This window comes from Diplotaxodon limnothrissa, linkage group LG12 (assembly GCF_057381915.1).
Source record: "Diplotaxodon limnothrissa isolate DT_005_m linkage group LG12, D_limnothrissa_male_GT1.1, whole genome shotgun sequence".
NCBI lineage: Eukaryota > Metazoa > Chordata > Actinopteri > Cichliformes > Cichlidae > Diplotaxodon > Diplotaxodon limnothrissa.
The window spans coordinates 17,575,455-17,592,547 of NC_140607.1; the positions used below are offsets into that span (position 1 = coordinate 17,575,455).

At 40.8% G+C, this 17,093-nt stretch overlaps 1 protein-coding gene across 1 annotated transcript in view; it reads left to right on the forward strand.

Moving 5' to 3' along the window:
- The window catches only part of arb2a (ARB2 cotranscriptional regulator A), a 169,296-nt gene extending 153,966 nt beyond the window's left edge, over positions 1–15,330 (forward strand). Inside the window, exon 11 of the mRNA XM_085368137.1 lies at positions 14,888–15,330. Within this exon, the coding sequence (XP_085224263.1) occupies positions 14,888–15,045 (158 nt within the window). The 3' untranslated portion in view covers positions 15,046–15,330. The remainder of the gene's footprint in view (positions 1–14,887) is intronic.
- The last annotated feature ends 1,763 nt before the right edge of the window (positions 15,331–17,093 follow it).

The following is a 17,093-nucleotide window of genomic DNA, read 5'->3' on the forward strand; positions in this document are numbered from 1 at the left end:
CCTAATCATTCCCAGTGTTTTTCAGCTAACAGCATTCTTATTCACTGTAGAAGTATTGTTTTAAGACTTTTAACAGTAAGATGATCCTCACACTTCTTTAGCCTGTAAAGTATGAAGAAAAGTGAAGATGTCCAGGCAGAGTGCAGCAACAGAGACTTTTAGGCAGCAAAAAAACCCAAAGCACAACATGGTATGATATGTTTTATATATGTAAAGGAAGACATCATTAAAGTAACCAAAGTGGCTATGCATTGCACTGCAACTCAGAGCGATTGGGTCTTTAGAAAAGCTCTGATGGGAGGTCAAAGTGTGCAGCTGTGAAATGGAACGTTACTGCTCACCACCACAGCAATGAATACAGAAAGAAACTTTAACAGCTGTAACATATGAGGCTTCTTTTGCAGCGTGCAGAGTGTACATGTCTGTGCTTTTTGCAGAGACGAACATAAGAATGCACGTGCATAAGTATGTGTCTAGGACAGGCAGTTTTTCCCTTTAGGGGGAGAAGAGGACAGAGTTAGGGAAGGATTTAATATGCTACTTTAGCCCTTGGGGCTGTACAGTTGAAAGCCAATGCATGAGGCGTGCAGAATCACACCAGCCTACATTACACAGTGACTGGGGTTGTAGTGGATATGATTAGTTGGGGGTGAGTGAGGTGGGAGGGGGTTGTAAAAAGTGAAATCATATCACTTAGCAGCTGAGTGCAGATAAAGCTGTGTTTGAACTGGGAGGCATAAATTATACATTGTAAACACAGCATTGGGAGACCATGGCTCATTTAAATTATGGCAGAGGGTAGATTTTCTCCTCTTTCTTCCTTCCCACACTTCTGTCTCTGCCTCTCTCACTCACAGTTTTCTTCCCTTTGCTCTCTGCGTGCAGTCCTGCTGACTTTTCTACCTCATGTTTTTTCTTAAACACCTGCCTTAACAAGCAACTTCATCTTACACCTAATGCATACTCAGTCAAATTATTCAGGCAAGGCATTTTCTTCTGATTTTTCTACTACAAGTTTTGTATTTTTATTTGCTGTTTAAATACAGTTTGAATGTGACCTTTGGTCCTTTGGTTATCGAGAAGAGCATTCCACAGGTCATGGGTGGAAGACAAAACAGTGTAAGCAGCCTAGCGAAGCTCACTGTGATGATCAATGTTCCCCTCTTGCATAGTTCAAGTCGGGCGCCTGTTTTGTTTTTTTTAAAGGTGCCTCTGTACCTTCTGAAAAGTGCAAGGTTATTGATCAGTTTATTCTATTTGTCATTGACTGCTCTGGAACATCTCTCTACTCTAAAGTCAATAGTGGAGGATTGAGAGGGTGAGTGCCTCCCCTGACCTGGCCTCTCTCAATCTCTAACTTTGTCTCATCCACTATTACCCCCCCCCCCACACACACACACACACACACACATGTAGAGTGACACCCAAAAAAACACACACACACAAACACAAAATGAATCACTCTCTCTGCCCATTGTACCACACCTCTGATCCCAGCTGCAATTTTGATTAATCTTTAAGTGCCACAAGGTCAGGACAGGATTGTGTGTATATTTGGTGTTGGCTGATGCTGTCAGATAAAGATCTAAAGCTCTGCTGAGGTTGGTGCTCTGTTTCTTTTCTGTGTATGTCTTTGTGTACACAAAGAAAGGGTGTGCACCCACCCTCCCTGTGCCAGGGTGGATGTTGATGTCTCCTGTGAAGGAGATTGTGGCCCGTCTGAAGGAGGGCTCAGTGTTCCTGCCTGGTTCTAGTGGACACTGCTCATGTGTTTGTCAAGTATGAGAATCATTGGGGCATTTTAGACCAGGGCTGTTAAACAGAATACCCAGGTCACAGAAATAATCCCATAAGGTGAGAGAGGATGTGACATCAGTAATACAACAAGCTTTTCTAATTAATATCAACAGCATTATTGGGCTCTAATCTCTCATTACACTCTGATTAAAAGTAATGTAATGTAAATATTAGAAATACCTGCAAGATCCACAGTGAATACACAATTGCACACATTGCTTTATAAATAGTGTGATACAGATGCTATGTTTTGTCTGTTTCTGAAGCATGACAACGCTTTCCCTGCACAAATACATGGATTTCATCAAAATGACTAAGGAGGCTGGATTACATGAAGCAGTGTTCTGGTCTGGTCTGAGTACAGCGTCAAAGTTTTATTGGATGGGTTTTTTATCAGACTTGTATTAAAGTCAATTCCGTGTTGGAATAACATTAATATTCTTAGATACATAATGTGATTCTGTGTCCATTATAAGGTGAGTGGAAGATTTGAATATGTCTAGTATTCCAAGTGTAATCGTGTACTTCTCTATGTCTTTGCCGTTGTGCGTAACCATTAAAGGTTTACTGTGTATATTTCCTTTATTTTGGGGTTATGAATTAGCATAGCTTAGTTCCTCAGTGCTTATCAGTGAGCGTTCGTTTTAGGACTTAGTTGATTTCTGAAGACCAGACTGGGGGCTACAACCCCTCGCGTCTCCACGGAGTGAGAGGAGATAATTATTCTCTTTCTGACTCATACATTTCAATGAAAAATGCATACAGCTGGGACTAGAAGCAGCTTATCAAAAGGTTAACTCTTCCCCACAGTTGTCTGTGTCTGCATAGGGGAGCATTTCTGACGACAGTGGCAGCATCGTCCAATGCTGCCACTTTGTGTTTTCCTGCTGTTTTGTTTGGATGTTTTCAACATTGCTATGACCCGCCAGTGGCCCGGTGCTTTGTTTTCCCAAAGTTAACTTTCAATCAAGAAACAAGCCAGCTGTTGTTTGTGTTGTGTTCTGTACATCATTTCTTAAGCAGCCATCTGAGTGCAGCAAAGTGATTCTGACATGAATACATATGAGTTCTTAGTTATTTTGTGTTATCAACATTCAATGTATCTAATCAAACAGTGACATTACATGCAAACCAGTTTTCCTGTTTTGTTAATTATAGATTTTACACAATTTTTGACAGCCAACATGATGTCAGAGCAGGAACACTTTTCTTGCCAAACATAGTACGTGCAATGCACTGTGTGTAGTATGCATATCATTGTGCTTGATAGCTCTTTAGATCATCTCATTGAGATTCAGAAATCTCTTGCCTTTTCACCTCCACATACACTGTATTCCCACATACACTTCTGTCACTCATTCATTCACACACACATACACATAGACACTTCAGGCCTTATGGGGAAGGAGCGCTGCCTGGGAAAGTGATAGCAAGAGAGAAGAAGCTCTAGAGAGTGAGTTATCTCTTTAGATGTCATTGAGGGGTGCCTCTTTTCTCTCCCTCTCCTTCCCTCTATCATTTTCCTTTTTCTTCCTTTCTGCTTGTCTCCCTCACTCTCTTGTTCCCACTTGCTCTCTCAAATCATGCCTCCAGTGGTATTCAGACAGTCCAAGGACAAACTCGAGATATGCTGGGAGCAATGGACTGTCCGTCAGTTTGTGTTTATACATGTTTGTGTGTGTGTGTGTGTGTGTGTGTGTGTGTGTGTGTGTGTGTGTGTGTGTGTGTGTGTGTGTGTGTGTGTGTGTGTGTGTGTGTGTATGCGAGAAAGAGAGTAGTTGATGTTGAGTCTTTGAAGCTGTTCTTCCCCTGTCCTAACAGGCTAGAGTTTCGTCCCTTTGCATTTAACCTCACGATGCTACATTCAGGGGTTAAATCCTCACAGGCAGGCATAAAACACTCCCTGGGTTGTGGACACACATAACAAGACATTTCAATATTTAAAATTCACCTAGAGTGCCAAGAGCTGCACAGCTTGCTATTGTCGAGGTCATGCCCTTACATTTCAGAACTGTTATATTTATTTCATTTTATATTTATTGACTTGTCAAGGTGACTGTCATGGAATAAAAAGACCATTTACATAAAAACTGCAACAATTCTGTTTTTGTTTTATTATGTATATTTTTTAATTATTCCATATCAAAGCTGAACTCCAATGTAATGTGGTAGTTGGCTTGTCTGACTAAGGTTACGTCCACACTAGTCCGGATAGATTTGAAAACGGCGTTTTCGTCTGAAAACGCTCCGCGTCCACACTAGCGTTTTCAGTCGTTTTCACAGAGTCGTGCGTCCACACTGAAACGGATGAAAACGCTTACGTTCCAGTCCTGCGCATGCGCAAAAGCGAGTGAGAATTAAAGAATTTGAAGAAAAGCTATCTGGAGCATGTACAAACTGATTTTCATCTTTTTTAGGGCAGTCAAAATTGAGAGCAATCAAAACAACCGCTGTATAATGCACTCCGCTATCTTTGTTTATTTGGTCACATGACTGCATCACATGACTAAAATACGTCATCGTTTTAGAAAGTCTGCGTTTTCGTGTGTCCAAACTGCGACGGGACAGCTGCATTTTGAAATGTATGCGTTTTCGAGAGTTTTTAAAACGCTAGGTTTTTCCTTGAGGAAAGCGCCGTCTCAGTGTGGACGAGAGGTCAAAACGGAGAGAAAACAATGCATTTTCAAAAGAAAACGCATTAGTGTGGACGTATACTAAAGCACTGTCAAACAGGCCAACCCAGTCTGCGACCCTGAAAAATGCATACAAATAAACACCCACGCCTTCACACAAAGCCAACCAGTTGCATGACCTATTGCCTCATGCCACACACATACTCTCAAAAAATCTCTCCCGGAGACAGACTTCTCTCTCTACGTGTGTGTGACGCGGTAACTCGACGCTCTCAGACAAACAGGGGAAATCCTCTTTGTCTTGCCATGTCCATCACTGGCCATCTCACTATCCCGATGTATGTGGATGTCTGAAAACCCTCCCCCCAGCCTCCCCAGCCAGGCTCCAAGACCAATAGATTTATCCAACACGCTTCCACAAACACATGCACAGGCCCCCTTGGCTCCAGGCATGTTCCCCTGACGCAGGGACACACAGACAGGAAGTTTGAGGAGCGGTTTGTGACAGTTTAGTTCTCTTAGAACACTTCAGGTTTGACCCTCTCTTGACCAGGCGGCTTCCTTCTCCTCCATCTCTCCGTAAACAACCACATCCCTGCAACTAAAAGCGTGCTGGCTCACCAAGTGTAATAACATCATTCATGTTTTGATGTGGGGCGGAACGTTTTAGTGAGCAAGGGAGGCCATGTGGCGAGCGAAAATGTGTGTGCCTTTCCTTTTCTGGGTTTTCTCTGATTGCAGAGATGACAGATCTTTGTCATGAAGAAAAGCAAGTTAACCTGTCACCTTTGCCAGTCTTCTCCACCCACTATTTAGCCACTGTGTGTCTTTAAAACGTGCACACATACATGCACTAACAAAGCACGCACACACGTTTGCACTGATCTTGCTGAGTGTGTGTCAGCTCTATTAGCACATTCCCAGATAGAGCCAGCGTCTTCTTATCTGTGGTGACCCATTAATTACACTTTGTTCCATTAAGTGATCTATTTCAGACCTGCCCCACCCTCAACACCCACTCTCTGCTATCTCCACCTCTGGCCTGCTCCTCCCCCACCTGAACTCTCTGCTCTCTTTTTGTCTAACCCTTCGCAGAATACACGCACGCATACATACACACGCACACACTTTTCTCTAAGTGTCGCCAAGCATGGAATCACAAAGTCAAGTGACAAGTACTTCTATGCTTGTGTCGCATGTGTTTGAGGCAAAAACATGAAAAAAGAGGTTCGTAGACAACTCTTGGTTGCAGGATTTCAACGTTGCATTTCTCTCACACTAGACTCTTAGACCAAATTAGAAATCAGTCTAGTGTTCATATGTTCCACAGCAGTTTTCTCACTTTTTTGCCCTCTACTCACTTTATTGATCGCCTTCTCTAACCCAGCTCTGTTTTGTATGTGTGAAAGTTACCAGTATAACTAACTCTTGAGCATACATAAATATGATATATATGCCATATGTCACATGAATGTGAATTTTTGTCTTTGTACATGCCAGTAGGTTTGTATTTTGAGTTGTGTAGTTCTGATATCTATTTTTATATGTATATTCCCACTGCACCTGGGAGATGCTAAATAGAAGTGTTCAGTCAAGTGTTGGTAGAAGGCCACAATGAAAATCTGGCCACAAAATGTGCCTTCAGTTCAGTATGGTTAAGTGGAAATGTAAATTTGGAGCAGCTACACTAGTTGGATCATTTGCACTTCTGAGCATTACATAGAATGATACTGGTAATATACAGTGTCCTATCAAGTATAATCCTGTGCAACATAATTTAAATGTCACAGTTTAAAAGTGTATCTTCTCTGAATAATTGTATTATATAACTTTACTTTACTCTAATGTAAGCTTAAAAGTGTAGATTTATAGTATTAATTATATTTTCCCCACAGCAGGAACTTACTGTCACTTTAAAACAACACAAAGCTCTTTTGTTTGATTCAAGTCTGGTGATACATTTGGACAGGTCATGCTTTTTTTTAACTTCTTTTTTCATTATAAAGTCTGCTGTGATTTTGGCGGTATGGTTTGGACCATCATCATATACTGGAATTTTCTTCTCCTGTCAAGCCTGCGGGGACTGAGTCATCATGTTAGCCAGTATTTTTGTGTATCAGCAGGTATTTATAGTGGCATGGCATCTAAAAACGTAATCTATCCCAACGCCTTTTGCACTCATGCATCCTGATATCATCAAACTTACACCTCCATGCTTTCACTGTCAGGGCTATGCATTCACGCCAAACATGTTGGACCCCAACATTGTATTATATAACTTTACTTTACTCTAATGTAAGCTTAAAAGTGTAGATTTATAATATTGTTGGAACCCAACATGTTTGGCCACTTAAATTGATCTTGAGCTGGACAAAGAATGTACACATTTTCATTAGGCTTATTTTCATCTTCTTTAGCAAAGTTTGTTCTGACAGTTTCTAGCTGATAATAACAACCTTTTTTTTAAAAAACATAATCCATATAGTTTTATGTAGTGCAATGCTTTGCACATTGTAAGCTGTCATATGACCCCAGGGGCAAGTCTGATGGTCCATTTTTCATGGCTAAATAGTGTTGGTGTGCTATGGTTGGCATCCCTTGAAGAGGATATCCATAGCAGCTCTGATTAGCGATAGTTAAGTAGTTATGTACCTCTTGATTAATGTTGCTACCGTGTTTTGACTTTTTAATGGCTTGTTTTTCTTTTTCTTTTATGACCACAGATCTTCCTATATCCTTTTTCCATCTGGTACAAGTCTCACAATGAAATTTTAAAATTACTCGAGCAGTTCTTTTCCATGTGGGGGCCTGATGCAAACAAGTACTTAAACTGAGCTCACAGGTTGAAAATTGTTGAATTCATATCTTCATGGAATTTGTCCAATAAGAAATCAAATATGTGTTCAACTTGTGTGTCAGTGATCACAGCTGTATCCAATTTTGTTGTTTTTACTTAATACAGTGTCCCTAAAGGATTTGTTTCTTATTCATAAGGGAGAATACTATTGTTAACTTAATAGCACAGTCATTTAAAAATGCTTGAATTTTAAATTGTTTGGCTTGAAAGTAATAGTGCACAAAGGTTTTGTCATATATGTTTATATATGTATATGTGTCATTGTATATCCCACAAATGATTTGCATCCACAACACAAAGATTATTTCCATTTAAGCAAACTGCTAGTCATGGCAATTGTATCTACAAGGCACTTAATACTTTTTTATTGCCAATATTACCGGCGATGTTGTGAAGAAACAAGGGATTTTTTTGTCGGTGTATCCAATGTAAGCATCAGGTGTAGTGTGATAGAAATATTTATATGATTATGTGGTTGATATAAAGAAAACAAGTGGGAGACTGCTTTACAAAGCATATTGATATATATACTGCAAATTCTCTGCTGCCAGTGTATACTGCTTTTTAGCTGGATAAAGATTATACCATGCATTGCATCAATCTTACACTAGTACTGTTAGTCCCCTTGCTAGATTCTTCTATAGACCTTAGGCAACATGTGTTGTGAATGAGAATTGTATGAAGGTGTGTGCGATCACCATAGCCTTGTATGAATGGGGGTTCTCACACTCAAGGCTGTCTATTCTGAGACCACAGATTCTGAATGCGCCCTGTCTTTCTTACAGGTGCAAAGGGGGCCTCTCTTAGCCCTGTCCTCCTTCAACTCTTTTGTGACTGAGTGATGTGTGTATTTCTAATATCGTAGATGTGTTGGTGTGAGTGTGTGTTTCTCTATGCCTGGTGTTGTCTTGGAAGTGCAAGAGAGGTTTGTGCAGCAGATTTTACTGCAATAAAGTGGACTATAGCTGTTTGTGTATTTATGTGAATGAGGAGTGAATGAAATGTAGCGAAGTAGTAAGTTTGCAGTCTGGCATTTAGCATATTCTCTTGTGCGCATGCTCTAACCCCACTCCATCTTTTCCATCCTGTCTGGCCAAAGTTGCCTGGCCTAACCTACCCTTGGCAAGGCATTGTGTGTGTCAGTGTGTGTGTGTGTGTGTGTGTGTGTGTGTGTGTGTGTGTGTGTGTCCGTGCTTAGTCCCATTTGAGTTGCACATATATGCATGCGTGTAGTGCCTCCACTAATGCACAGTCTTTGTGGGGGCCTCTCTTTTCAGCCATGCTGCTTTTGAGACACGTTGTGCCTGGGCATAGAAACAAAAGCTCTCCATTGCCCCTCAATAGGCCAAAAACAAAACCGTGTCAGGCGAGCTAGCAGCCCCCGAGTGTTTGCCATTTAAGTCCCAACCAATGGTGGCGGAGATGGAACAAAGGGGCCGGACAGGGACGGAGGCCTGCACTGTTTACAGTGTTAATGTCTGGGTGGCACTCCCAACAAGGCCCTTCCATAAACATACATGTGCATGTACACTCGGTCTTTTTCTCTTTTTTTATGTGTGTGTGTGTGTGTGTGTGTTTATGTCACATATTCACACTGAATCAACAGGTACATATGCAGACCTTATACTATGTTGTAAAATTCACACACAAAAATGGAATTAAACTTGGACATGTCATACGGGCATAAGAAAATTTGTGTATCCAACTGATAATTTTGACATTTTTTTTATTACCCAACTAGGCATTTACAAATTTATACAATTCTTAGTGTTTTAATAATTAGAGAACAGAAGGTTCAGACTATACTGTCAAAACTAGTTCATATATTTTAAATAGCTTTGTCACTGACTCTATACTAATTTTCTTCTTGCTTTGTCACCATAAATAAATTAGCAAGCCAACTCTTCCAAATGGCATGCAAATGATGCCCCCAATTCACATATGTTTAAAGTTTTAAATGTTTTATGATAATTTTGTGGTTCATTAATTTCATTTGTGAATTTAATTGAATGATTTTATTCTACATCTTACCAATTGTTTCTGTAAGAGCTAACTGTTGAGCTAGCTTTTTTCCACATTAAACTTGTAAACTTGAGTGTAGTATTTAGATAGATAGATAGAAAAGGTGCATACAAAATATTGATTAAAGCGACACGCAGATGGCTAAGCACATATTCCAAAATATCTCAACCCTTTTAAGCAGAGATGAGTAAAACAACTGACATTGAGAGGTGCTGTAGAGGCAAAGGATTATTCAGGCTTCGATTTTTACTGAAGAAGAGTCAGGAGAGTCTGACACTGGTATCAAATAGCCTGCACAGTCCTTGGACCAGGGTTATCTTGTAAATACTCTGCTCCAAGTCCATAAAAGCAAGGGTCCTTTATGACGGCCAAGGCCACTCATTCACATTAAAATAAAAAAAGCACTCAGTGCAATCTCAGTGTCTCTGTAGGGAGGAAACATAACAGGCTGGAGGGATTAACAAAATGAGAAGTAAGTAATAAAAAAATACAGAATTTCACCGTCTTTTGTGCAGTCTTTGTTGTCACAAGTTCCACTCTCCATATGAACTACTTGAATTCAAAGTAGCTTATGTGTGGTCATGATTTCAACCAGTTAATGTGATATCCTCCGCTCACTGTGTTTTCACTCGGTTTTGTTTCTCTATGTCTCTCTTCTGTTTGCATTTTATTCTAAGTAAATACAGAGCCCCCTCAGCGGCCCCTGTAGGTACTGATTCAGGTTTCTCATCTCTGGATGTGTAATGAGTTCTGCCTTGTTTTTGTCTAACAACAACACACAATAATAAGCAAAGTAATTAAAAGCAGTATGAGAGAGACGGGGGCTGGGCAGACCCCACTTACCAACAAGCATTAAAAATGAATTTAAGTCAAGAAGCAACAGTGGTATTACTGATTTGATGAAATGAGTTCTGTTTTTTAGTATTTTTGTCTTGATGTATTTATGGCTGTTTCTGCTCCGATCAAGCTGATTTTTATTTGAAGACACACAGTGTAGAAAAAGTCTGATTATTCCTGGGTTTGTTGTCTTCATCCTAAATGGAGATCAGGGAATAGTGGCAGGGAATGGGTGGGGGAGTAAAATTTAATTTAATACATTTTTTGACTGAAAACATAGTCTTCATGTTTTGTTACAGAGGACGGAGCTGCTCTGGTGGTGTTGCAGACCACCTGTCACCTGCCCGGGCTCTCTTTGACCTCGTCTCCTGTGGCAACATGTCACACCCCCTTTACAGACAGCCATGTGGGACGAAATGACATTCTTGACCTTTAGGCATGTTGGCAAGCAAAGTGACAACAAGCATAGCTGACTGTATGTCAGTTATGTGCACTGCATGTGGACAACCAGACACACGCAAACACACAGTGCCAGCGCACACTGCGCACGTAGTCTCGGAAGATCATCTAATATCAGAGAGCGTCAGGGACAGAAATCCGATCGTCTGACAACCAGGATACAGATAGCGATTCTCCTCCGCTGATCCATGCAACAGATAGTTTCCACAAACAGCTGCTTGACTAAGGTTACAACCAACCCAGGCCCGCACCACAGTGCACTGCTCTACCTCACATCGAGATAAAACAAAAGCTTAGGTTACCGTCAATAGGAAATTGATAAGATAATACACTGCTTGTGGGGGGTTTTTTTGTTTTTTTTTGATGAAAACGTTGACAAGAGGAAATGAGAAAATGTTTGCTTCAGCGTGAAATAATATCATGTATATTAGTCTTGTTAGGTTTTCTGTTTTTTTTTAATATTTTCTTCCGTGATTATATCGTTGTTCATCTCCTTTTTTTAATTGAAGCTCATTAAATGTTTAACCCAAATGTCAGCATATTTGATTAAGCAGTCATAATTGTTTAAAGAAATTCAATTCTCACAAAGAAAAGTATCATCACTTTACATTCCCCCTGCCTCAAAGTACTCTTAATAATTTGAATATGGATTTATATTATAAGTGAGGCAAAGAGATATGCCCCCTTCACATCAGTGTAATTACGAATCACAAAAAAAAAGAGTTTGATTCAAATAAAATAGGCCATTTGTACACAAGCAATTAACTGCTGCGGCTTTAAATAATGTAGCCCAGATGGAACCTAATTATAGTCGGCATGCTTTGATTTGCACTTCCTGTTGGAGTATCACTCGGGGCGTCACTTTGGCTTTTCAGTCACCTAGCGTTTGTTTTGAAATTTGTGACAATCAGAGCCGATTACCATTTGTAACAGCATGCAGCGTTTGGTACGCAGGGAAGAAAGCATGGCCCATAGCTATGGAGGAATTTCCTTGTTTTCAGCTCAAAAATCTCCTCCTCTGTTCCCTTACCTCACTGCACACAAATGATAACAACTGTGTGCGTGAGTATACGTGTGTGTTTGTGCCCGCATGTGTGTATGTGTGTGTTCCATCCATGAGTAGACACTTACAATTGATGAATGTGTTTATGTGTGTGTGGCAGCATCTTGTAGCAGCGCAGAGTCAGAGGGAGATCAAACAGTCAGTCAATTACCTTGAGAGGGCTCCAGTGGCTGTGACAGAGAAGAGGAGGCCAAATATCCAGGATCAAATACTCTTCTCTGTCTGTCACATAATGAGGCAGCTTCACCAGGCTCAAACAACACACACAAAATGGTCAAACACAGGGCACTGGTCAGGCGCTACATTGAAACTGCTCCATGACTGGAGCACGGAGCACATAAGGGAGCTCTCAGCACAGGACATGTTTCTGTACCGGCTCTTTGCTGCCTTAGAGTGAAACAGGGAAACAGTGAAACATTGTCGTGTGTATGCGTTGCCTTACCTGTAGGTCATCATTACGTGCAATATTAATCTAAGTTTGTTTGTTTTTTCCTCCAGTGTAATTATAAACACTGTTAAAACTAAAGACAATTTTCTGTATTCCCCGTGACGATACCCAGTGTCGTGGAGCTCGACAGCATCATTATTGAAACGGCAATGAATGAAACCGTTATTGCATTTAAAACAAACTTTATTAGGCTAATGTCATTACTGTAAACTTGTTCAAATCTGTACATGCAACTTAATTGTTTCACAAGTACGAAACAGCTACACAGTGTACTTTAGTTTAAATACAGGATACAAGTTACAGTTAAAAAGGGTGAGCTCTTTGTCCATTGTACGCTGTTTTGCCAATACATAAAATCACTTCTTCATAAAGGAAAAAAAACAGTCTGCTTATCAGCTAATTGGCTGTTTATGGGTTTCCTTTACCCACAAGATACAGCCAGATGACACCATCGATTTCCACAGTTTTTAAAAGATATTACTTTGATTTGTGGTGTAGCTGACATAACTCTCGCTTGTCTTCTTCTTCTCCCTCTGTCTCTGCCTCTCTTCGCCTGGTCACTGGGGTTCCTCCTCTAAATCAGTGGTCACATCTCAGCTATGACAACATCCATTAGGTTCAACACGCTTTGGCTATTAAAGGAGGAATGGATGGAAGTTTTAAAGGCCTGTTTAAGTCTACATGAGAGTGGGTTTATATCTGTGTGTGTGTGCGAAGGTTGTCTGGGGGAGAGGATTTTATTTCAAAGCTTCTACCATATAGAAGGGGTGGAGCTTAACGCCAGAGTCACTGAAGGGCCACGGGCTTATTTGCATATCAGCACAGAGACACCCCCCTGGTGACCCTGAACTGCGATGGGATAGGGTGGAGACGCTGGCGGAATTCTGGAGTTCACCGCTAGTTCAAGATGAACTGGAAAGTGCTGCGGCATTGATCGCTTCTGCAGAAAAAAGAAAAGAGACAAAACAGAAGTAAAAATACAAGTGAGAGAGAGAACAATGAGACAGGGAGAATAGAAGAGGTGGAATAAAAAGATCACAGTGCCTCAAATTGGATATAAATGATAGATTAGAGGTGTGAGAGGGCTGTGTCTTTGTTTCCAGGGATAGGTGTTATGATGAGCCCTACACAGGTAGTGGAGTCACCGGGAGTGCTGGGTTATTGACTACCATGATTGCCAGGCCAGTAAATTTGACCCAAGGCACTGACTGCCATCTGCTTGCTATATAGCGTGCAGTGCAAACCCCTGTCTCAGAATGATCGAGAACCCCCTTATATACTCGTACGCGCAAATTACACACACACAAACATACCACTGGTACCTGGAACCCAAATTCCCTCTCAGCCCAAAACCCTATACCTGCTTACAATCATACACATAAACACACACACATGCACACACACCATCTCCATTAATGCTTCCAGGCAAGGGTCAATCTAATAAACATGGGGTCAGTGCAGTGGTCATCAGAGGGCTGTCTATGGTGTGAGAGCCTTTAAGTTGCTTCCTAATTGTATCCCGGCGGCCTTCTAGTCTAGCTTTTTATAGCTGATACGATGTGCACTGTGGGGAGAGGAGGAAGCCAGGATGGAAAGTGAAAGGCACTGAGAAAAGGAACCGAGGTAAAAAGGTATGTCTGTATATTGTAGAGATTCGATTCATTGAGAAGGGCTGTGGTTATCGACTTTTCTCTCCTGGGACCGTCTTTTTTTTTTTTCAAGCAGCTCTAAATCATTAACTGCTTTTTGTTTTTTAAATGCTCCCAGGAAAATTACAGGAAGTCATTGTAATATTGTTTCGAACAAATGCAAGTCCCTAAGAAGAAAAGGCTGCAGATGCAGAGGTGAAAATAAAGATTCACAAAAGAAAGCTCATTACAGCCACTCTTGATTTCCTCCATTCCTCTGTGTGCAAACATGTCTGAGATCCATCTATCAAAGTATGAAACCCTTAGTTTTATCTAATAACAGGCATCGGGTGAACTGCAGGACACCATTTTTCAGGTTCAGTTGCAGTCAGACGCTAACGAGAGGTGGCACAAACAAACCATTCCGTGTTACAACTAACTTGTTAGTTCTAGCTCAACTGGATGGCACAGCCAAGGTGTTCTGCCATCCAGTTGAGCTATCAAACTAAAAGGCTGGGCTGTGACACCCAAACCCTAAGGAACCTGACGCGCATGTACCAGATTTCAAGCTCCAGCGTGACCCCAACTTGGGAACTTGCTAACCTGGAGAAGGTCAGAGGGAAACCCTGCACTTCTGCCTCCCCCCGTCACTGCCAGACCACCTGATATGTTCACTAGTTATCGCTCTCCAACTTCTGTCTGGCCTTTTCTCAATTAGTCCTTTGGAACGAATGACTACCGCTCCACTGGTTTCACTTAGTGCACCCATTGTGTATATATCTAGTTTTGTTGGAAGGACCTCTTTCCATCTCCTTGGTTGTGCAGCGCTGTTGATTATCAGGTATCCGCTTGAATAACATATTAAGGCTATCCTATTGGGCTAACAGGTCATAGGCTGCCATCGTTCTCACACATAAGGGTTTAGGTCTTCACGGAGCATTGTGGGAGTTTGCGAATCTTACGAGACTAAAAATCTTATGTAATAGTGTCCGTTTCTTTTCACTTATTACGTTGCCATGGTGAGTATATAGAATGCAGAGCTTTAATTTAAATTATATTAGCACTGATCATGTGTTTCCTTTCATATAACATTACAGTCAGTAAATATCTTGGTATGCACTTGTGCTTATCTTTTCCACGCAGGCACAGAGAGGCATGAGCTGACTTCCTGGATGAGCTTCGACTCTATCTTCAGGTTCTTCAGTGAGTTCCATGCAAAAGAAGGCGAGGAGGCAGAGGAGACCTCCAACTCTGTTACCACACGCAGTGGCTCCCACAAAAACAAGCACCAAGATTTGTAGAGAACCATCAACAGTGACTCGAAACAAGAGGAGATTTGGGGAGGGCGCAGAGGTTAAAGTGCAGAAAAGGTCCTCTGATATTTTTTTTTATTTTCTCTCTCTTCCTCTGTAACCTCCTACCAGATTTCCTTCCCCACTGTTTTCCCCGAGTGTCATTTCTTCCTCCCAGCCCTTCCTGACTCTGCACACGCATAGCCTTCTTGTTGTAAGAGACAAGAGTACAGGGTCACTGTGTATACATCACAATAACGTTTTGCATTACTTCTGGTTGAGTGCAACTGTCAAAGCAATATGGGCTTGAGTGTTAGCGCTTCCCGTGGGCTGTGGCCTGGCTGCGGGTACGGGCCACAGCAGCAGAGATTAAGGTTGACAGGCGCTGTGCACAATGCGCTGTGGTGCACCTCTAATTGTCCTGACATCAGCCTGAACTGAGCTAATGCCCCGCCTGCCCTCCAGTCTGCACCGCTCAGTCTCCTCTCCATCATCCCCCCCGGTCCTAAAGCCTGGACCACTCACCCTGAAATTAGCTCATGCCGTGTGGTACATTGTGGTAAGTTTGGTATCATTTCAGTTTTTTAAATCCTGTACCGACCGCAAGTATTTTTTTTAATAAGAGTGAATACTCTTAACTCTTTTGTTTAACAGCAGTTGTTTTGATTGCTTCATGATTATTGTTTGACTCATTCACACACACATAATCAAAAAAAACTTTTAAACCTCATTTTTCTCATTCAGATTTGTGAGTGTGATTCTAAGCTGTTTGTTTTTTCTTTTCTTTTTTTTTTTGGAATTGCAGTTATTATAATAAGAAAGACTTTTCGTAATTTGAAATTTGAAGGCAGTGTCTCATACAGACACTATGACTATGATTTTATTTTTTAATATTAAGCCAATATTTTCTCAGCGCATGTAAGTGAGTAAGTGTTTACTTTAGTGTATCTATGAGTTTGATTTGCAAAAGTGTGGAGAGCTTATTTCTCTGGTTATTATAAATATATATACTTTTTCCTTTTTCTCCAGTTTGATATCCTTGAAATTGATGTCTGTGGCTGATTGGATGTGATGAAACAAATAAAACAAACACAACCTGTTCTGAATATGGAAAATTCAGGACACTGAGCATATTTAAAATCATTTAAAGTCAGGCATCAAAATGGGTTCGTGAGATATCTCATTTTAACGGGAGCCAGAAGTCAGCTCACAACACTCATAAAGCCTCAATATATTGCCTTACACATGTCATGAAATCCAAGATTTCAATATTATTCTAAGCCGGAATGATATTTCCTTAGATGTTGGAGAAATGTAACATATCAGTTTTTTTCCTCGCACCAAAGTACTCTTCTTGTGTACTTAGAAGTGACAAAGTCAGCTCCCTGCTCAGCTGCACATAATCTGACTGCGTGTCTTAAACATGATCTTTTTTTCCATAAAGCTGGTATGTTTTATAAAGCACTCAAGGCTTAATGGAGTGCATTTCTAATGTGTCATGGCATTAGTAAACCCCCAAATTGCATACTAAATCATATGATACCTTAGACACACATTCTCAAACATTCCTACCCTTTTCTATCCTTTTTTAAAACAGTTTCCATTGTTAAACTTCCGCACTGAACACTGAAATCCTGCCTTTTCTGCCCACTGTGTGTATGGTTGAAGGCTTTTGTGGATTATCTTTCTGCTGTAATGAGACAAGTGCGGCTGATGGTTGCAGGCCTAATTTCCTTTTAATTTGATTTAGATCTCTCCAGGTTTCAGCAAAAGAAGTTGGCTTATTATTTGATTTGATGAGTTTCATTTCAAGATATCTTTGCTCATCTTTCTCCTTTTCAACTATGATCAGTTCATTTTTCACTCTACAATTTGTATATTGTTGCCTTAGGAATAAACAAGATTCTGCTCACTGTTTTTTTTTTTTAATAATATCCAGCAAGCCATATGTGAAGGGAACTAAAGATGTAAGAGCAGCCTAAATCCAAAGCACAGTTTGGAAATAAAAGGGGAATATTTTCGCCAATTGTTCTTGAAGTCATTATTTTTTGCAGATG